This window comes from Peromyscus leucopus, chromosome X, assembly GCF_004664715.2.
Source record: "Peromyscus leucopus breed LL Stock chromosome X, UCI_PerLeu_2.1, whole genome shotgun sequence".
Classification (NCBI taxonomy): domain Eukaryota; kingdom Metazoa; phylum Chordata; class Mammalia; order Rodentia; family Cricetidae; genus Peromyscus; species Peromyscus leucopus.
The window spans coordinates 25,330,709-25,353,709 of NC_051083.1; the positions used below are offsets into that span (position 1 = coordinate 25,330,709).

The window sequence follows — 23,001 nt, forward strand, 5'->3', positions numbered from 1 at the left end:
TGTTCTTAAGTACGGTTAGGCACCGCCTTTTTCTCCTATGATTTGCTGAGTCCTTTCTAAACAGTTTCTAAAAATATATTCCAAAACATAGCAAATTGAATATTTCCTTAAAACTTGTTCACTATGAAAAAGCATTCAGTGACTATAACTTCTGCTTCTCAACACTGTATAAAAATATGGCTTCTCACATTCTGTTTTGTTTGGTTAGTATTTTTCTTAGGCATTGAAGGGAGGGCTGTCCCCGTGAAAAAGCGATGGCAAAAAGCACAGAAACCCGCTTGTGCATATTCTAGAATATTCTATAGAATTTTGTTGCTTAATATATCTCATGGTGTAATATAAGTGCAGTGATTTTTTAAAATTGTTCCGTCTTCTCTGTGAATATTATCATATTGATTATCATACATAATCTGTTACAGAATATACAATAGTCAAAATTGAAGACACATAAATACAATTAAGCTATACCAAAGCAAGAGTTTGGTTTTATATAGAGCCAATGTGGGTAGTTTTGAGATAGGGTATTGTCATGTTTGGGATTTTTTTTCCCCTAAGGCTGGCTACGCAATAGAATGTTATCATAAATGGCAAGGGTAGGAGTGTCTCTCTGTAAGTGGACTGACTTTCTCTTGTGTTGATTTTTCAAAGTGTGGAAAAACGAAAAGAAAAATAAAAATGAATAATTGTCCAATTGTCCATCGGCAAGTTTTCCGGGTCTGGGCCGGAAGAGGATGTTTTTTTTTTTTTTTTTTGGGAGGGTGGGCTCCAGCTGCTGGCGGGCAGGCTCATACTAGGGTTTCCGGGAGGGCGTCGGGGTTGTCAGTTGACAGGAGCTCCCAGATCTGCCACCGCTCTCGCTGCCAGTCGAGCCAGCTGGCCTCCCCCAAGTTCTGCCTGTCCTGCTCGCAGGCTGAGAGGGAGTAGGCGCTGCTCAGTTTTTTTGGCCTGGCTGGATGTTCTCCTGAGGCTTGCTGGCCTCCTTCTTCTGCAGCTGTTCCCGAACCTTCTTCATGCCTCTGGAGCCTCCACAGGGGAGGCTCCTGGGGCTGCTGGGCCGAGGAGGCCATGGCAGGCTTCCCTGACCCCGGGTAAGGAGGCGGGGGGCGCCTGTCATCTCTGCCACTTTCCTGAGGTTTTTGGTACACAGGCTGGGCCTGGCTTTGCAGCCAGGCCTCTTCCACCTCACCCTCGGCCAGGTCTTCCGTACTGTTTAGGGACAAAAATGGCTCAGACCTGGCTGCAGGCTGCCTGGACCCCCTGCCGCCGCCCTGGATGTGGGGAGTGCTGCAGACACGCGACACGGGAAGGTGGACACTGCACTGTGCCACGGTGGTCGCCGTCTGAGTCCTCCGAATGACCTGAGTCCCACTGTCCAGCCCTGTGGGGCTCCCTTGACACCGAGGCCAATTCAGGGATAGGTTCCCTTGAGAAAGGGAACAGGGCCTCGGTCGCAGGGAGCTGCTTTCAAAAATGTCACCATAGGAACCTGGAACCAGAAAGGCAAGAACTGGGGTTAGTTTGGACAATTGCCTTGAGGCTTGGTGGCTTAATCTTTTCTTTTTCACTGCTGTCTCTATTGCTGAAAACGTACAGCACACTCTCAGCTATTGTTACCTGAAAAGAAATTCTGCCTAGCAAGACCAATGGCAGGTTCTTGTTGAGAGTGGCGCCGTTTTTGTGGCCACTCCATGCATATTCCTAGACTCTCACAGGCTTAGCTGAGCTGCCCAACTACCTAAACTGCCTTGTGGACAACTTAGGCTACAAGAAAAGAAGAGCAATGAATTACTGTCCAAGCTTAGCAAGTGGGGTGGAAAGCCCACGGAGAGATTTTTTTTTTTTTTGGTCCCCTTTCCCCTCTCATTTCAGCATTTTCTGAATAATGGTTGGCAGGCAGTTAACCACGAGAATAGCAAGTAAGAACTGGAGGAAAATCCATTTTTAAAGTTAATGCAAGGAAGTTTAAAAATGGCACTTCACCTGTCATTCCTGGGTCTTTGGATCCACTTTTTAATGTTGAATGCCAAGTTCCCCAGATATTGAAAGGCTCCTCTGACATATCTAGGAAAGAGGATAAAAGGGTCCACAACAGAAAAAATTAAGAATGAAACCAATACATAATAGCATTTCATTTTTGGCACGAAATATCATATTAAAGGTTGTACTACATGCAAAACAATACTATTTGGAATTGCCTTCCAAGAAGTTTGTTCTGTTGGAGATGGACAAAAATGCTCTTTCCATGTGTTTCCGGTAAACAGAATTGATGTTCACTACTGAAATCTGTATCCTAACCCCCAGAACCTCTAAAGATAAACTTTGCATATCCCCCTGGTTCTTGAGGTTAAGCGACTCTCCTGGAGGACCTGAGCAGCTCGGATATCATCAAAAGGGTCCCTATAAGAGGGAAGCAATAGAGAGGATGTTGTTATGTCAGTGGCTTCAGACATGGAAGAAACAGACATGAGATTAGGTCTACAGAATCGAGAAGAGGGCAGGAAACAGACTGTTCCTCAGGTCCTCCAGAACCGAAGGCAGCAGCCCTGTGCACCAGTTCGATTTCTGACACCCCAAATCATAAGAGGGCTGATCTGGGTGTTGCTTTCATTGTGGGTGATAACAATAATAATAAACTCATACCAGGGGGCAGTTGGTGATTGCCACATGGGCTCTGGCCACAGGAACAAGCATGCAGGGACAATAGTACTGGTTTCTGAACTCTCCTCAGGGACACTGTCCTGGCATGAGCAGATTTATTCCTGTGTTTGTCTCTTTCTCCTCCCTTCTCCCCTCAATGGGAGCATATGTATCTATGTAGCAAGATGCTATAGTAGATGTATTCAGCTCAAGTTTCCCTCCCTCCAAGCCTGTGCTGAAACCATCATTATGACTTGGAATCAGAGGTCTTCCAGATGTCTCCAAACGTTTGTTAGTTTCTGGGAAGTATACCTTCCTTCATTCCTTAGAGGGTATCAGGAGATCATGAGACAGACCAGATATACAGTAACAAGAGATCAGAAGTGCCTACAAGGTTACACATCATAGATTAGCCAGGGCTTAGTCCATGCTTAGTGTTGCCATAACAACTGCATGTAGATTCACTAATGAAATCCAATATATGAGACATCAGTACCATTCTTAGTTATCTTATCAGTAGTCCATAGGCCTCTGTGGAGATCAATGATTCCTTTGAGATCCTGCAAGCTGAAAGTTGCAGGATTTATTCTGACTCTAGTCTAGTGTTTTTGTCACTGTCTAGTTCTGGCACACTGCCTTGTTGTGTGATAAGTTCAGAACCGTTCCTTTATGAAAATGACAGAAGTAGTTGAGTGGCATCAGACTATCAAATATGCAATCCAAATCCACTAGCAGGGACAAAGACTTCCCTGGATGTGAAAAGGAAAAGGTCAATTGGGAAAATGAGTGGTTCCTTTGAGCATTTGCTCACTTCACAGATATTCGAGAATCAGAAGTTGTAAGACCCTTCTATGACAACAACCATTCTTTTCTTCTATCTCGAACATTGAGCAGACACTCAGTAAATGTTCTTTGAATTGAAGAAATATTCAACAAAGGGCCTGATGAGGATAGTCCAAAATAACCCCATCTAACATACCTCAAGAGGGGAGATACTTTATTAGGTTGTCACAGCCAAGCTTCAGTTACCTTTTCCAAGCCTTGGTCCAGGAGAACTTTCTCTTGACTTCGACTTTGGCGATGGCAAGTGGCCCACCAGTGTATACTGCTCTGGCACCTTATAAAGTTTCTCCGAGCCCCCCCGGGCCCTGTCCTCTTGCATAGCCAGCAGGGAGCGCTCAGACAGCACTGGGGAGTTGTTGTCATAAGGGGAGATGTCTCCACTGGAGGCCTTGTTGGAGTCTGTAGATGAATGCCTCCCTCCCATGGAAAAGGAAACTTCCGACTGCAGCATGTCAGGGCTCCTGGTATAAGACAATTATAGGTGTTTAAGTATGATCAGATTCAAACATTAGACAGTGAGTGGTCAATGGCAGATTTCAAGTACATGGATATGGAGGCTGAAACAAAAATACCTTTTGAGCAATGTTCCAACACATCGCCATCAGTAATGTGAAAGCGTTTCCATAAAATGATCACAAGATGGCAGTAAAACACAACAAACGCAACAAGAAATGTGGGCCTGCAAAGGAGGCAAAGGATGAAATAACAATCTGCTGTAGTTGCCAAAGTTCAACCAGCAGAGGGAAGTGAAAGCTAACAAATGGTATAAAACAAAGGTCAACTAGAAGGGTGGAGACACACATGCCTGTGTTCGCCAACGCTGCCTGCTGGCGGAGAGCAATAAAACTTAGCAGATTTAACAAAAACAGGACATAAACAGAGATGGAGCCCTGTCATCACCTTGCACCGATGAAGTGCCCAACGGAGTGATGGAGTGATGCCTGATTAAATGAAAAAGTTAAACCCTGGGGGTCACTATTGATTAAGCAAGGAAAAAAAAAAAGCAACAACCCAGATGACACTTTTTTGCTTTCCTTAATCTCCTGAATTAAAAATAATCCAGGCTTAGAGTTCATTGTGGCTTTAAGGAAAACTTCTTTTCTTTTCCTGTAGCATACTTAGAAAATAAATATATTCTTCCTGTGATGGAGACAATGATACTAGTGGTGGGAATATGTGTTTATGGCTAAAAAGATAAATGCATGGCAGTGTATTGTATATGAATACACAGAACATGATTTTGCAAGGCACTAGTACATCTGCAGCACAATCTATGGCATTATCTCACATAGTATTAACATATGCACGAATGAGTTGTCATAGCAACAGAAATAACAGTGAAGATGTAAATGGAACAGGAAAAGGAGAATACCAGGAACATGGGGACAGGGCAAAGCCTTACCTGGAACAATCTTTATTTTCTACCTTCCTCAAAACAGTGGCCCTGACATCTTAAAGGGAAAAATGATCAAAGATTGATTAAAAGTTTCACAGTGTGCTTCTGTCTTCCCTCATCCCTACCCTATTTGCTTCTTTTTACTGGTCTTTGCTTTCTGTTTGTTGCAGTTTTCAAAACAAATCCTTTGTGGTCTTAAAGAAGGTAAACACACACAGAGCCATCCTCTCCTAGCCAAAATTGTTTTTAGCATGCAAAATGAAGGAAGTGGATTCATAGGGACCCTAGCTTTATCTCAGGTTTCCAGCAAGGTTAAGTACCCAGGGGAAAAACATCCTGGCATCTGCGATATGCCATGCTTGTCACCCGAGGCAGCCAGGGCTCTGGCACTTTTGCTGAGGACATTTCCTACCCACATAGAATAAATAAGACCTCTGCTTGCCTCCTCTTTGAACTGATATCACACAATCTTATGGGCAGGAGCCAAAGGATAGCCATGAGCCTGATTTTCCAGACTTGTGGGCCTCCAGTGAATTTGAAGGGAAAAACCATCAAGAAGAACTTAACTGTTTGCTGGGAAACGGGAGGGAAACAACAACTGCATATAATTAAAAGAGAAAACCCTCTCCTTAGTTCTAGGCAGGGGAACATGAATTCAGACAAACTGTTGCCTATTACCATGGGATGTGGCTCTTCTTAGGAGAGGTTTGCTATAAACACAAGAAGAAGTGAATGCATTAAACTAACACAGACTTCAATTCCGAATCAGAAGGGCGATAGATCATATTATTTGGCTGACTTCATTAGTTTCCATTGCTTAGGTGACATTTCCTTTTCAGTCATTAATGAGAATGTCTTAGCTCTATTTGATAAGAATAAGTCATGGTTGTGTACCTAATAGTGGGAACTCATAGCCTTGTTTTATGGGATATTTTAAGGAGAGTCTAAGTCATTGCCCAATTCATGAGCCCAACTGAAACAACGTACAATTTGGATTTTGCCTCCTCTTAATTTAGAAGAGAGTTTTGGGAGTGGTCACATTTAGTGGAACTAAGGTTCACAGACACCACAAGAAATTGGCTCAAGTCTTACACATCATCTTACCAAAACTGCAGACGAGAAACATCCAGGGCAATGGTCTAAATGTACATTCAGCCAGGAGTTATGAGTATAAATGAGAGACATCAGGGAAGTAATTTCTCTCAAGTCATCACATTGGGAGCATTTAAGGTTTCCACAGAAGGAGTGGGTTTTTATTTTTACCCTGTGTTACCATGAGGTATTAATAAATAATGCATTTCTGTCTGCTATGAGGGCTAAAAGGCTCAGAGCACATGGAGCCCTGTGCAAGTGGCTGCATGGACCCCTACAGAGCATCTGTATATTTTACACCACAAACTAAACTTGTTTTCCTTCTTGCCACCTCTCAGATTACTTCCTTTGACACTGTTCCACTATACATACTGTTTCAAGATGCTTCAGACACTTGTAATGGACCTGGTGGTGTACAGACAGGAATTATACTTACATTGGTGGTTGGGGAAGTGCAGAACAGGCAATACCATGCTTAATGGTTTGGTGAAAAGAAAACAAAACAAGGGGGATCAAGAATAATTACAACATTAGCTCCTGTTGCTCTACAATGTTTCTTCCATTTTCATTGTTTTCATTGGATCTGACCAGATCGAGGAAAGAGTGGCCTTGTCCCTTTCCTCTTTCCTTTAAGTGGTCTTTGCAAAAGTTCATTTAGTAGCTGTGAAATGAGGACATATTCTCCCTGTAGGGCTGTATCTGTATTAGTTGGAAATATGCATTTGCAAGCTCCATTGTAGGCCTTCTAACAGAATGGGCTGAATCCATCATGGAACCCACCACAAACTAAGCACGTGGGACACCACGCTAAAAAACATGAAAGGTTTCAAGATGGCAACAGGAGGTGGCTACAACAAAGAGGAGCTCCTTCAGAGTGCCATGCTGTTGCCCAGGAAGCCAGCTTTGCCTATTGAAATGGAAGCCCTGGCATAAGGCTAGCAGATTGTATTTACAAAAGATTTGGATACATGAAGATGATTAAGGGTCTCATAACAAAGCACTCCTTCCCATCTCAATCCATACATGTGACAGTGAGCTAAAGATTTGCTAAGAGCCAAATCAAGAGAGAGATCACCAATGAGGGACCAAGCTATAGTGTTGGCTCAACTAGAAGTGAATATGTGACCCTGCTCTTGGGATGACTGGACCTCAGGTAGAGAAAGTGGGGTAGTATGCCCATCCCAGCCGATGCTTAAGCCTCCTCCAGCCTCTATGTGCAGGGCTCAGATAATGGAATGAAGTCTGACTGTGGGACAGTAGGGCTGAAGATAAATCCTGGATATAGAGGCAGACAGACTGTCTTACAGTAGACAGGGCTCTAGGTAGCTGGTGTCACAGCCAGTGCCATCCAGTGACATAATGCTTTCCCTTTTTGGTTTACCCCTATTGGTATATTCAAGTCATGGAATTGGGTACAATATAGGAAGTGGGTACATGTGAAAGGCACCTTGAAAAATATATGGCATGCTGCTTTGGACTGTAATAAGAGTAACATCCATTAGAGTTCATTATATGGTAGGCCTTGCTCTAAGCTACTCTCGACTGTTTTTGTTCCTGATCTAAGACCAAAAATGACCAATAGAAACAGGTAGTTGATAAAATATCTTGTCTGTCTAGTAGTCCAGGCAGTAAGGTTTGAAGTCCCTGTAAAATTTATTAAACTCATGTACTTGCTGTTGCAAATTAATAATAAAAGGCTATATTTTATATTTATAGTTAATTACCATTTTAAATGTTTAAAAATATCCCCTTCATTTAATTTTTCTCAGCAGAGATGAGGGAGCTGTAACCAAATTTGCTTAACAGCCATCAAAAGAATTCCCAGATTGAGACAAACACCCTCCTCTTTGGAATCTCTGAAAAAATGAAACAGCCTCAAATGTCTTCTCTCTGATTTGTACATAGGAGATCCACCTTTAAGATGACTGTTCTAAGTAAACATTAAGATATTTGTGTATTTGCTTATGGAAAAGACTTGCTTTGATGAGGGTTACAGTTGCTAAGACATTGTCTTTAAAACATGATGTGGCCTTTCTATGTTTTTGGATCTTAACAGACTGTTGGCTGGATAAGTTGCTAAGTGATGTGGTTTCCAATCCAAATGTGTCCAGCTCTTTTACTTTTTATAGCTAGTGTACAGCAGATTGAGGTTAGGGGCTTTGAATAGATAGGCTGTCAGACAACATGGGTTTGTCTCAAAGCTGGGAGAGTAATCTGTTAGATACTTAAGCCCCAGGACCATCCCCAGCATGCATGGCCAGTCCTAGCTAACCAAACATGAGATGGACATGGAGAGTGAATCAACATTCTCACCCTTGGCTGGTCCCTCCAGGTCAGGGTGTAAACACGCTGGCAGGGTACTGTGAGGAAGCCTGCACTGCAGCCGGAAATACAGAACTGGTTCTGTGAATAAATGAAGAACTCCAGTTCAACCCTCAGTGTGGCTGGCCCAGCCCATTGCTGAGCTAATTAGCTGAGAAACACAGAGATTTCAAATGTGTGTTTTCTTCATCCTTGGTTCAATCGTTCAATCAGTAAACTTCAGTCTGCTGGAATGCAAAGCTTGTATTCATCTCAGAAATTATTAATTACACCAGGAAATAATCCATTGTCACAGCAGTCCTGGAATTATGGAGATTCCCCCATTAACTGTGCACAGGGCTGCAAAGCTTCCCTTGGGATAAAAACACCTCTCTAAAGAGGTGCTGATGTGAATCTCACTTCTCTAGCAGATGGTAAAGCCAGAACTGGACAATAAATACCAGGGCTTTTGGGGATACTTCTCCCTTCATTTTAAGTCCTTATTAATTTCCTCTGCATGATGTTATAGTGCATTAGTGACAGGTGAAGGTAAAATAATGCTGTCTATATTCCTTTTAGTTATATCATGCCTGACAAAAGCATCTTTGAATAAATATTTTTCCAAAGTATAAAAAGGCTATAGATTACAGTAAAGACACTGGAATTCTGGGAGGATGGGGTACAACCTTCCTCCATCCCAGATTGTTCTACCTATGACAATTACTTCTAGTTTTTCAAATCCTTCATTGTGGAATTCCATATTGCACTTAATTAAAGTTTTCCCTAAAACTCTGCCTGATATGTGTGGGAAAAAAAGGCTTAATGCTTCATAATTTCCAGGGTACTAGAATGAAAGGAACATTGAAGTCACCAGCAACTGCTAGCCAATAGGATTCTTTGCTGTTATGCCATAGGTAAAGTCAGATTTTGGAGCATCCTGATTCAGCAAATCATAGCAACAAGAAGGCAGAAATTATAACCTATTACATAACAGCCCACAGACTGGTAAAAGATGCCTTTAATTGTGAACATTGATAGATTAAAATGAATGATCTCCGTGGTACTGTTTTGGTAAGCTCAACAAAATACCACAAACTACAAGAAAACCCATCACTCTTTCATGCTGCAGAAAGTGGGTTTATGATGGGGTGGACTTCCATCTTACAGTTCCTAACTATTGCCTTTTGGAATGAATGTTGGTTTTCATTCATGGTTTTGATGAACTGGTCACGATTTTTTAATTTCAATAACAACTTTGTGAAGGTCACTAACAAAATTAATCACACTGAAATTTAAAGATAGATACGTATAAGCTTGGTTCATTTGTGTCTACTTTCTACCAAAGTACAATTAAGTTGGGCTTACTTTTCTCTTGTTTCACATGTGCGTAGGAACGAGTGCTCTGTCTAGTTTGGTTGAATTACTGTTATATTTCTGGGACACCTATGAGGATTGATAGATTGAAAGAAAAAAATTCTTTACTGTTTTTGTTTGCTTATTGTTTTGAGACAAGTTCTCATGTAATCTGTGGTGGTCTGAAACTTACTACCTAGACAAGACTAGCCTCAAAGCTCCTGATCCTCATGAGTGCTGAGATTACATGCCTAGCTCCTTCGATTTTCTGAAGCCTGCATTTGAAAATGACAAGAACTATTATTAGAATTAGTTTTCATGCCATAGATAATCCTGAGCTCCATTGGGCTCTCTCTCCTGAGCTGTAGATTTACAGGCCATGTTCACAGTGATTTATGGTCAGTTCTACCAAGCATTCCTTATGCAGAGATCCAGGGGTCCGAAGCACCTCAGTGAAAAACAGAACTGTGCACTTTGATATAAATAATTTTATGTAAAGTTCATTTCTCTCCCTAGAATATTAGAGAAGTAAAGATAATACTAAAAAAATGAAAAATAGGTATATTGGAACCCTTAACACTGAATTAAGCTTCAATACATCATTTATTCCAAACAATGTTATCATTATTCAGTCTCAGGTTAATTTAACTAAAAATCATTTCAGATTGTCACTTTGTCAATAGCAACTGTCACACTTAGTAACTGTCTCAGTTAAGAAGAGACAAAGAAAGGGGAGGTTGTGAAAATATGATTTAGGCCAGGCCCACTTGTTTTACTATCAACTTGGCATGTTGGGTGGCTAAGTATGACACTGGTCTTTAGAAAATGTTGCTCTTTTGCCTTTTCATTGTCTGGGGGCAGGGAATCAAATTTGATTTTATAAAATATTATATTACAATATAGTGTTCATGACTGAGTTCTTATTTCCTTAAATTTTGTGCCCAGATAGGTGCCTCCTTTTCTTCATCCTAGCCCTGACCCGACTACATCACCTTTGTTTTGCTTTAGAGGTCCTCATTCAACCTACATTTAGATTACCTTTCTCCCATCTTCCCCTATATTGTCACGTTCCTGAATCAAAGAGAGGCTGGTCTGTTTTAAGGACTTCTGAAGAAAAGAGCACATAATTCTAGCAAGTACAGCAGACAAGCTGTGAAAAACTCATAAGCCTGGCAACTCTGGTACTGAAAATCTCTTCTAATCCCCCTCTGGCATGCCCCTTTGGTGAAAGCTAAACCCTGAAGTGGATGAGCACATGAAAAGATAATAAATTCTCTCTGCACTCACCCAATTATGATGTTGCACACAGAAGAGAAAAACACAAATCATAACAAAACACCAAGTTCCCAAATATCACGAAATGTCTGCTCTTTCAAAACAGAAATAATAATACATTTTTTCTCATTCTGGGTTTTACACTCTTTTGAAAATTTATTTTGTTTCCCCTCCGAATTAAATCTTGTGGTGTTTCCACTTGGCCTCACAGGAATCTAAAGCTTTACTTAGGTATGTGAACTGGGGAATGGAGGCTTCAGGGGAAAGAAATTCAAAAGTCTCCAGTGCATAAAGAACTTTGCTTTTAGACCCAATGCTATCTTGTTCTCATGGGCCATATTTTGTGTCCATCTGCTATCTTACAGATGTCAAGGGACACAGTCATAGTGCCTCATACACAATAACTCTCTGGTAAGTAGTTGTAAATGGTGAACCATATGGTGAAATTCAGAATAAACCCAGAGTAACTGTTTAATTTCCAACTAACAGATGAGAAAACTGAGTCAGAGAGTCATCGAGGAACGTACCCCATAGCATAAAACAAGTGGCAATAAGGTTGAAGTGGGGCGTGGGAGATCTCAATCTCAACTTGAAGCTTGAAAGCAGGGTCATAAATTACACAGACACAACTGATAGGTGGTTAATTGTTGTGGATACTACTGTAGCCAGCACCATCTGTCACTTTGGGGTACTATAATTTATAGTCTCTATAATTTATAATTACAGGGATATTTTGTCACTGTATTCCTTTATCACTACTTTCTGATTTCAATGTCAACCCCAACACACTGCAGCATTTTATTTTAGGACATCTACCTAACTTCATTATTCTGTCCCCAGACAGATGGCAACTTTGTTGTTTTGACCAAACCCAGGACTCCCTATCTGAACACCTAGAACCAGTTACATCTTCGCTCAGCTTCCAAGTGCACTAACTACAACCTCTTCCTTCCCGCAGAAGCCATTAGGAGACGGAAAAATCACATCGCCCTCTTTTCTACAAACTCCAAATGGACTTATAAGCCAGAACATTTGTTCTGCTCCTTTATCAACACAAGGACACATGTTAAAGGTCAAAACTCACCCCACCCAAGTCCCCATGGTATTTTAAATATAGAGAATCCAAATGGTAGATCTGAGTCAGTTCTTTGGAGTTTGGGCTGCTTATTAGAATCATGTGGAGAACTTTGAAAATCCCAAAGTCTGGACTGCAAGCCAGAACAAATGAACAAACACCATGGTTACAGGGGAGACTCACAGCTGTTCTTTACAATCCCCAGGTATTGGGAATGGACAGGTGAGTCTGAAAACCTGCCGTTTTGCATTCTGTTATATAATGAATAATACACCTCTCCCATAAGGTCTGAATGCACATAAAGTTAAGAAAATGCCTTGGCATTTCAAGCTTTCTCTACTCCAAATGTGAATCATGGACCAGTAACAACAGTACTACAGGGAGCTTGTTGGAAATACAGAATCTCAGCCCACTTCTCCAATCCTACTGACTCAGAAGAAGCAACCTCCCAAGATTTGAAGAGCTCCATAAACACCAGGAGTTTGGGAAGCATACGTTTATGGCCCAAAGTGACCGCCTACAGCTCAAGCCTCAGAAGGCCACTTATAACAAAAAAAGTTTTTCACAAATATCTATAGTTTACATCATGGCATTATTAGTGACCTTCTGGACTGTTCTTTGCCTGTACCTAGAGGAAAACAAACAAAAAGAAAAACAAAACTAATCCTCTTCTCTTCCCTAAAGAGTCACTCATACAAGGATAGCAACAAAAGAAGCTAGAACAATTGCACAGCTTGGCGTGGGCTTAATATGTGCACTTTGTCCTTCTTAAGAGTAGAGAAAGAAAGGTTCTGTTCTTACCTTGGCATTTATATACCAAAAGCATGCTTGGAAACCACATTGCATTCCTGTCAATGGTCTTTTGAAAATAAAATGAACCTATCTAAATAATGTCACACAAAATAAGAAATTTGGACAGTAAAAATTCCATGTTATTTTTCTCTTTGTGTATATGTTTTCTAGATTTTCTACCATATACCAACAAAATGTTATAAACAAAATTAATGAGGGATTTACAAATAGAAACATCACTGTATTTCTTGCCCACAGGAGAGACACAAGCAAGATTATAAAAATTCTCAAAGCACATGATTGGTTGGGGAGAAATTTATGAGAATTTATAACTTGATGAGAGTTAGAAATATAGGAAAAAATTAAGTGCAGTTCCAATTCCCTGATATGAAAACAAGACCATGAAATGCAGGTCCATTTGTATTTTTATACATATTTACATTTATTTGTGTTTCTTAAAACTTGAATCCAAGCAGAGTATCTTGCTTGAACCAGAAATTGCCTTGATATTGATTGGCATACAAATAGTCTTTTCTTAAAAGACTATTGAAAAGGCGATCTGATTACAAGACCTTCCCTGGACTACTGGAATGGGAGGAGAACTGCATTCAGCAGGGGTCTTAATGTACTGGCCTGTTAAGAAGGGGATTAAACAATGTGGAATTCCTTTTCATTCAATTTCCCTAAATAGTATACTTTTATTATCATCTGAAATAATTTGAAATGAAAAGTAATCAAATTTGGTATTAGTCTATAGAAATAACTGAACATGTCTTTTTCTAAGTTACATCTAAATAAGCCCTGTCTTTAAAAAAAAATCTATGACTGAAAAAGAAAATAAAATGCTACGAGGCCGGGTGGAGGTGGCACATGCCTTTAATCCCATGCTCCGGAGGCAGAGCCAGGCGAATCTCTGTGAGTTCAAGGCCAGCCTGGTCTACAGAGCGAGATCCAGGACAGGCACCAAAAGTACACAGAGAAACCCTGTCTTGAAAAATAACAACAACATCAACAACAAATGCTCTGAATTAGGCTAAGGCATGTCATTGGTTTTAGGATCAATCTCACTTTTGAAGTCACTAGAACATGAGCAAATGTGTCCTAGACTTAAGGATTGAAAGCACAGTACAATGATACTCTCAAGAGAGAACAGCATCAACAATTCCTATCCCAAATTTATGGTTGGGTATTTATGTGGTGATGGTGCTCCTGGGTAATGTGGCAATGTGGCAATGCCATCCCTCTACCTGGCTTTTCCAAATATTATAGCACCTTCATACACTCCGCCTCTATTAGCAGCTGCTGGGATTAAACATAAAATCTGAACAACAAAATACTCTGTGCTCCTTTTAGGGCAAAATGGTGGCAAGCTGTAACTTAAATCATGCCTTGCATTTGCCTCCTTGCAGACTTGGATAGTGTGCATTTTCATCAAGACAATACAAGATATACGTAATGACAGAGTTGGGAAAATACACACTTCTCATTGCAAATGGGCACTTAGGTCTCAGCAAAGGTTGCTCTTGTGGTTTAGAAATGGATTGCTCCCACCTGTAAAATTGCACCAGGAAGATGATCCCCTCACCCCAATGCAGCCTACAGGGCATTAAGTGTTTACCAAGGCTCTTAACAGACATGCCTAGACTTTTAACACTGGGACACAATATTGTCACTGACAAAGTTGATGATCAAGAACTGTACAACTGAGTTATAAAGACAAAATTTTGTAACATTTTCATTAAGTTTGTCATTTTGTGTTGGGCTGAATTCTTAGCTATTGTGAGGCACATGTGGCCTGTGGGCCACAGGTTGGTTATGTCTGCTAGACTCATTTATGAACATTTTACTCCTTTGAGCTTCTTGTCAGTGGTTTAGAATATTTTTTATCCCCTGTGAACATAAGTCGGAAGTTCCTGAAGATTCTAGAGAAAGTTGAGAACAAACAAGAAACATCTGGGAAAGTGACTTTGACTTTGGTAAGTTGATAAGACTGAAATAATTTTTGCTTAGGTGGATTGATCAGAATTGCCTCAAAGTTGTCAACATTCCTGTTGTGTCACTCTGCATGTAAATATAGCTACCATTCATATTCTTTAGAAATGGAACTAAAGAGGAACATCACGAACGAACATGACTCCACAAGCTGGAAAATGGGCATACTCACGAGGATTGGGAAGCCTTTCTTCGGAGCAAGTAGTCCACGACATCCGGATCTGTCTCCAGAAGGCTGATGAGCACTTCGTTCTGAAGATCAGGGGGAACCTGCAAGAGCCAAAGGTTGAGACCTAAACAAAACTCCCTGTCAAAAGATGTAAAGCATAGCCTCAGCCACATTAAGTCAGTATATGTCAAGCCTCTGAAACCTTAAGGATGCAGACTAACTTATTAGTTCAAATCAAACCTATACCAACCCATATACCATGTTTAATTCTCAGGACAAACTAGAGATTATCAGATAATCACATTCCCTTCAAAATCATATACCTGGAAATCTTGTCTAGTCATTTGGATGCCTCTGTTGCATACATTGAATTTTCCTTGGCTTTGAGTGAGCAAATGGTCATGGGTAAGAGGAATGGTGTTCATAATTTGTATCCAAATGAGGACACTTTCTAGAGTCCATATTTTGAATTATGCTGAATGAATGGGCATAAATTATGATTGTCTGGAGATGTTCTGGAACATTCAATCAGCTGATTTAAGTGCTCATGTCCTTGAGGCACAGTCCTTAAATTCTAGGTCCATTATTTTAGTTGTGAGACTCTTAACACGGTACATTAAGAAGGATTTGTTGGTCTCAGTTTCCCCATCTGTAAATTGGGAATAACAGTAATATCGCAAAGAGTTGCTAAGGTGAATAAATGACTCATTTTGTTGTTGTTTTTTGTTTTTTCAAGACAGAGTTCCTCTGTGTAACAGTTCTGGCTGTCCTGGAACTTGCTTTGTAGACCAGACTGGCCCCGAACTCACAGAGATCTGCCTGCTTCTGCCTCCTGAGTGCTAGGATTAAAGGCATGCGCCACCACTGCCCAGATAAATGACTCATTTTGTGTTGAGAATTTGCAATAGTACCTGGTGATAAACACCACCCCCCAAAAAAAAAACCCAAAACAAAACAAAACAAAAATGATGCTGATACCTCTCTGCACAGGCTATGATGATTCAATATCTATCCTTCTTTATTTCTTATGTCCACCAAATCCTACTAGATTTTTCTTGCTTCATAATTCCATGGGCACTAACAGGGACATTATACATGAGTACTTCACTTTTCCCAGTCTAATCCATAATTCATTCAAAGATAGTCTTAAGTCAGTCATGCAGAAATGTTCCCAGGGAGAAGATTGAACCCAGCTCTGACAGTTTTCTACTCCATAGTCCCTGCTAGCTCAAGCAAAAGCAATGCAGAGTGCTGGGAGAAAATAAATGTTCTCACACGTAAGTTCCAAGAGAAGAGTTTGCAAAACCACAGAGACAAGTCTTCTGAGAATAAGTGGTTGGTGGAAGAATTTGCCTTCTGCCTCTTGCAGTACTCAATTGTTCTTGAGTTTGAGAAGCTGGAAACAATCTTATTAACAAAAACGGGGATGAGAAAGCAAGAGACTGCCTTTCTTCTCTCATAAATGTGTTCCTCCTACTTCATTCTTCATGAATGACATTGGCAAATTCTAGCCACATAGCTCCAAATCTGCAAGGTGAATCCAAGCCTATGTCCTGTCTACTTCCAGTCCAAGCCAGGAGGTCAGCTTGACTTCCTCTGTTTGGTACTTCTTCCCTTTCCTTCCATTCCAACTGCAGTGTCTGAAGTTCAAGCCTTCATTACTCCTTTGTAGAGCTCATATGTTAGCCATTATCACCCTCCATTCCCCTCTTCTTAGAAAAGTTCTATCCTAACTCCTCTCTGCAGAACCAGTTATTCTCCAAACCCTTGGCTCAAGGGTGAAGTGGACCTTAATTGAAGTGGACTAATCATTCCATTCCCAGAGCAGCACACATCTGCCTGGGAAACAGGCAAGTGGCTCTACTAGCATTGACCCAAACCATGATACTGTCTGAAAGGCTTCAGAGAGAGACCGGAGACAGATCCTACAACCACATACAGCCTGAGCATTCCGGTGACACTTTGAACAAATAATAGCAGGGGCAGTAGATAGATCTTGATAGCATTTGAGTTCTGGGTTAAGCTATACACAAAGTCACACTCAACTTTCAACTATCCAGTCATCTGAACCCTCAAATTCCTTAAACTAGTTTGTGTTTGTAGAGGAAAAGGAATATATACACTTGGTGGCCCTTTCATGTGGTAGCTCACTAACTTGAACCCTATTTCCTTAAAATACGCATCAAAATTCTCTACATGGTTGGAAGATATTCACTCAAAACTCTTTTTATTCCCACAGATGAAGCCACATCTTGCTGGCTTTCCTCAGCATGTAGTTCCCGTCTTCTCCTCTAGAAGTGGTTCAGATATCCTTATTCCAGCACCACTGTTATTCTTTCTGGCATTTTCCAAGGTCCATTCTTTTCATTCATCACATTGATATTTGGTCAGTGCTTACAGAATATCAGGAAAGGAATTTAGGGATTCAGCTACAAACCAGACAGACATGAATATTTGTATTTGTGGATATGGCAACAAACATAGGAAGATGGGCATTTAAAAAATACACAAGGAAGCCGGGTGGTGGTGGCGCATGCCTTTAATCCCAGCACTTGGGAGGCAGAGCCAGGTGGATCTCTGTGAGTTTGAGGCCAGCCTGGTCCTCAGAGTGAGATCCAGGACAGGCTTCAAAACTACACAGAGAAACCCTGTCTCAAACAAACAAACAAACAAACAAACAAACAAACAAAAAATACACAAGGAAAGCACAATGTGAGTCCTATAGAGAAAAGCAAACAAGGTGAGAAGAAATGCTGAAAGAGGTGAAGTATTAAATGGGATGATCATGTCATGAGAAAATGACATTTGAGAAAAAAGTCAAAGTTAGAGAATATCACACCAGGAAGAAGGAAGAAAGTAATGTTAACAATCTTGAGTCCAGAACAGTGAGAGTCTAGCAAGACTGTAAGAAAGTGAGGAAGCAGTGGGTGGTAGGAGGGAAGCAGGTACCCAGGGCCAGATGTTGTAGAGTCATGTAGGATCATGATTCAGACTTCTGTTCTTGTTCAAAGTGAGTAGGGAGGCATTAGAGATGTTGAGCTGATGACTAACACATTTTTTTTTGAGACAGAACTTCTCTGTGTAGTTTTGGTGCTTGTCCTGGATCTCACTCTGTAGACCAGGCTGGCCTCAAACTCACAGAGATCCTCCTGCCTCTGCCTCCCAAGTGCTGGGATTAAAGGCATGCGCCACCACCGCCCGGACTAACACAATTGTTATCACTCTGGCTTCTCAGTGGAGAGTAAGTATATCGAAAGGAAAGCCAGGGTTGAATCAAGGAACCCTAACAGGGGCAACTGATGGGTTCCAACCATAAATGGTGGTGTTGAAGCAGGACATCAAGATAATGGGAAATGTTTAGATCTCAAATACAGTGAAGACACTAGTAACAATTTAAGTTAATTTTTTAGAAAGAGAGGAAGAATACGAGAGGCAGAAAGAGAAAAGATGGTTTTAACTATTGTTGCTTGGGTAATGAGGATGGAGAAGCTATTGATTGACTTTGAGATGCTAATGGAAGAGAAGGCTGAGTGAAGTTCAGGAGTTAGGCTTTGATATGATAATGTTGACAGGTCTGTGAGACATCCAAGTGGAAGTATCTAGTACACAGCCAGAAATGAGGACTTGGAATTCAGTTTATCGATCTAGGCTGGGCATAGAAATGTGGAAGACACATATAGATAGCATTTAAAGCTCTATGATAAAAACAATGATCTAAGAATTAATAGGGAAAGAGAAGAAAAAGTGTGGAAATTTTAGAATGACAGATTGCATTCTCTATATTAGATAAATTAAGCAATTAAAAACCCATCATTTTAACTGCATGACCATAATCAAATAGACATACATAATTACATCTATTTTTAAGCAATATATAAATCATGAAATGAGAAATAGTTTTATTTATTGCATTTTTATATATTTAGTTATTTAATGTGTGTGGGCATACATGTGGAGATCAGAGGACAAGTTGTGGGAGTTGGTTGTCTTCTTTCACTATGTGGCTAATGAGATTTGTGTTATAAGCAGCTTTACTCATTGAGACATCCTGTTGGCCCTAAGAGAGAGACTGGACATTGCGACATATATCTGTAACCCTAGTTCTTGGGAGGATGAGGCAGAAGGCATAAGTATGAGGCCAAAATGTGGGCTACAGAGTAAGACCCTTTGTCAAAGAAGCAAGGGATGGGGAAATTCAATGGAAGAGTGCTTGCTTTGCAGGGTAAGGCCCTAAGTTTGATTCCCAGCACTGAAAAAAAGTTGAGCAAAGCAAAACTAATATAAGCCAAAAATGTATATCTTGAATTAATTTATTATTATTATTTTTTAAATTTTATAATCTAATTTAATTTTACATATCAGCCACGGATTCCCCTGTCCTCCCTCCTCCCACCCCCATTAATTTTGTATAAGAAACATCTAGGGGCAAATTAGGAAAATGCTTGCATATTCATATAGTTAATTCAATTTTAAAATTTGTTATGCTTAGATATGTAATACAAGTTTTGCTCCAAGCACCAATCTGTTCCCACTGAAAACTAAATAAGAGTGCATGTCCTTTGGAGTGATACAAGTACTGCAGTCCTAATTCCATGGCTATATTGTTTATCTAATGATAAATTATCGATGTGGAGAATCAGAATAACTTGCGTTATTACAATAGGTTACAGGAAGTGTCATTGTTTAAAAGATAAGTTGCTGTAATTTGGTTGAACTATTCTGCATTTTTAAGTTTTTACTCATTCAACTAGGCTTGACCGCCAAGAAATTAAAGTTGTTGAGGGTTATCTTATGTAGTATACGTGACTTTTACTTGGTAACAAATGCACATAAAATGGGCCAGGGCTATGAATCTATATATAATTTCTTTGTGAAGATTCCATGACAGCATTTGGGCTTGGAGAAATGATTTATATATACCAACAATGATATAGTTAAGAATGTGGCTCCACAACTAAAAGGAATATTCTCTTATGTATTCTGACAATATTCTCCCATGTATTCTGCAAAACTAACTTGCACACAGATTCATTAACTATATTATTTCCTTTAAATACCATTTTTGTTACAGAGTGATTTAAAGAACCTTCTATAATTCATATGATAATACCACATTTTTTGTTCCTCAGAAAAAAATGAATCCAGTGGGGAAAAGTGCTAAGGAGGTAGAAGTGATGTACTGAACTGATTTTCAAATATTCACATCACAAGCTGGAACTAGCCTTCTTTCCAGAGAATCCTCATTTTCTATATTACCTTTCATTAGCTATTATTTAATAAAAATATTTAAACTACAGGCTCAATTCAATCGGATAAACATTAATTTGCTATTAATTTAGGGACTCAATAAGAAATCAAAAGCCCAGTAAATAAACTAACAGCCAGCAGCAGCCTAAAAGAACAGTGTGATACCCAGCCTCCTTACTCTTGGAAAGGTACACACAAGTCAGTGCCATTTTCTACCAATTTATTTGCTGGGCTTTAGTTTATCTATTATGTCCCTAAATTAATAGCAAACTAACATTCATTCAAGCTAGTCACGTCTGCCCATTTGCACGGGGGTGGAGTTGCTGTCTAAGAAGTATCTAACTCCACAGCACTTGAGGTCTAGCTCTTTCTGAGCTGCTTATAATTAAGGCAAACTGGGACGTGTCAACCGCCTTCTTTAGGATCCTGTGCTTGCATCTGCAAATGAGCTATGCATGCTCACCATACTTATCCTGTTTTCCTTTAGGAACAAGTTATCACAAAGGCTAACGCATCTGAAAACACCATATTCATTGAAAGGAAGGCTAGTAGTGAAAAGGTTTTGGTAGAAATACATGAAATAAGCTAAGCAGTATATGAAAAGGTACATGCTGGTATCATGAAAAAGAGTAACATTTGTTCTGACATTGTCTTTCACTGTCACGTGTGCGTGTGCGTGTATGCCAGAGGACCATCTCAGGAGTAATTCCTTAGGAGCTGTCTACTTTGTTTTGTGAGACAGGATTTCTAATTGTCCTGGAGTTCATTAAGCAGGCTAAGCTGGCTGGTCAGAAAACCCTAAGGGTTTTCCTGTCTCTGCCTCCCTAGCTCTCTAATTACAAATGTGTGTTTGCACTTGACCTTTTTCTTATTTAACATGGTTTCTAAGGATTGATCTCATGTACCTCATGCTCCCACTATAAATACTTTATCGATTGAGCAATCTCATCAGCTCCTACCTCTTTAGTTTTGACTAACAACTATGAATTTGTCTGTGTTTCTCCACTGGTCCACATAGAAGAATCCCTCTCTTATCTGCTTAACTAAGTTAGGAGACTTTCGTGGAACTTTTACGATTCCAGTCTGTGACCCACAACCCCACAATGGCAGTGATCTTGAAGCACGTACTTGTATTCTCCCCAATATGTTGCTCCTCTTCCATCAGACAATGTCTTAGTTAGCAGACAATGTCTACTACTGTAGTAAAACCACATAAACAACATAACCAAATCCAATATGGGGAGGAATACAACTCTCAGGTCACAGTCATCACTGAGGGAAGTTAGGGCAGGGATTCATGGTAGGAACCTAGAGGCAGGAACTGAAGCAGAAGCCATGGAGGAGTGCTGCTTACTGACTTCTTCAGTCAGCTTTCTTGCATAACTCAGGCCTACCTGCCCATGAATGGTACTATTCCCAGTGGACTGAGGCCTCTCAGATCAATTGTTAATCAAGAAAATGACCCACAGGCCATCCCACAGGCCAATTTTGTGGGGGACATTTACTCAATGAGGTTTCTTTTTTGCAAGTGACTCTAACATGTTTCAAGTGAACCAAAACTAGCCAGAACAGACCTCAAAACTTTCTGCTGGGACATCCTGAGAAGGTGGGTCTCCTGATGGCAGGGATTGTCTCAGATATAGACTTGTACTGAGGCAGGCTCTGTTGGTTACTCTTGCTTAGCATTAGGGAAAGATCAGGTGTACAATCCTGACTAAGCTCCCCAAACCACCAGCTCTGGGAAAGGTTTTCCTTTATATTGAAAAGTGATACACGAGAAAAAAAAGTTTGTCTTCATCAAACAATTCTATATGTTGAAATGAAAAACAACAACAACAAAAAACAAAAACCAAACAAATAAACAAACAAAAAACCAACCAGTCTAAAATTGGTTTACTTAATTCATTGTTTGCCATCAAAATCTCAATTGGATTTTAGTCAAGGATTTGGTAATTTTAGACATTTTCTAGGGGTACCATTTATGGTTGTGTTTATCTGGCTACTCAACTCCTTAGATTTTAATGTGTTCTCTCAAAGCATAATGTTATTCCAAAAATCAAAAGAACTTTGTACTCCCTTGCTTCAGAGAAAGAAATGTAAACACCACACATATGAAGGAATAAAACTGTCACAATTAAAATCTACCCTATCAAATTAAAAATGAAACTTTGAATGATTGCCTAGAGTGTAACTGCTATGAGGTAGTTTATTCCATAAACCGCCAAAAGGGAAAAAATGGTACAAGTTTTCTCCATAACAAACCATTAGGTGCTCCCTGAACAGCAGTTCCCAGGACCCAGCCCTTCCATATATGTCAGTGGGCGTTCCACAGCAATCCACCACTTTGCACTTGACCAAAAAGAATGCTTTGGCATTTCAAATTCGCAACACTCCCCAGCAAAAGTAAATGCCACTGGAAATCATGATGCTACATTTCATTAACACGCTGAAAGGAATCACTTCGGCTGCTAAGGGTTGCAAAAGCTCAAACAAGGTCAAAATCAACCTGAAACCTTTTTGTGGCTCTGTCGTGACAGGAGGTTCATTATTTTGGGAGGATCTGGGTGTATGTGGAGGTTCAAGAGAAATTCAATTTGGTAAATATTTCTTTGATTTTTATTTTTTAAGACAGGTTCTCAGGCTCTATGTAACTTAGACTGGCCTAGAACTCACCATGTAGCCCAAGGTGGCCTCAAACTCACAGGAATCATCCTGATGCAGTCTCCTGAATGCTGGTATTAAAAGTATGATCCACAATGCCTTGATGTCAGTGAGTATTTCTTTAAGTTTGGGGGGTGGTAATTGAAGAACTTTAGTGAACAAATACAG

At 40.2% G+C, this 23,001-nt stretch overlaps 1 protein-coding gene across 4 annotated transcripts in view; it reads right to left on the minus strand.

Moving 5' to 3' along the window:
* Positions 1–703: 703 nt before the first annotated feature.
* Arhgap6 (Rho GTPase activating protein 6) overlaps positions 704–23,001 on the minus strand; it is a 487,916-nt gene continuing 465,618 nt past the window's right edge. For all 4 annotated transcript variants that reach the window (XM_028885949.2, XM_028885950.2, XM_028885951.2 and 1 more), the window contains exons 10-13: positions 14,929–15,026; positions 3,667–3,941; positions 1,981–2,061; positions 704–1,486 (exon numbers count right to left, since the gene is read on the minus strand). In XM_028885949.2, the coding sequence (XP_028741782.1) occupies positions 786–1,486; positions 1,981–2,061; positions 3,667–3,941; positions 14,929–15,026 (1,155 nt within the window). In that variant the 3' untranslated portion in view covers positions 704–785. The remainder of the gene's footprint in view (positions 1,487–1,980; positions 2,062–3,666; positions 3,942–14,928; positions 15,027–23,001) is intronic.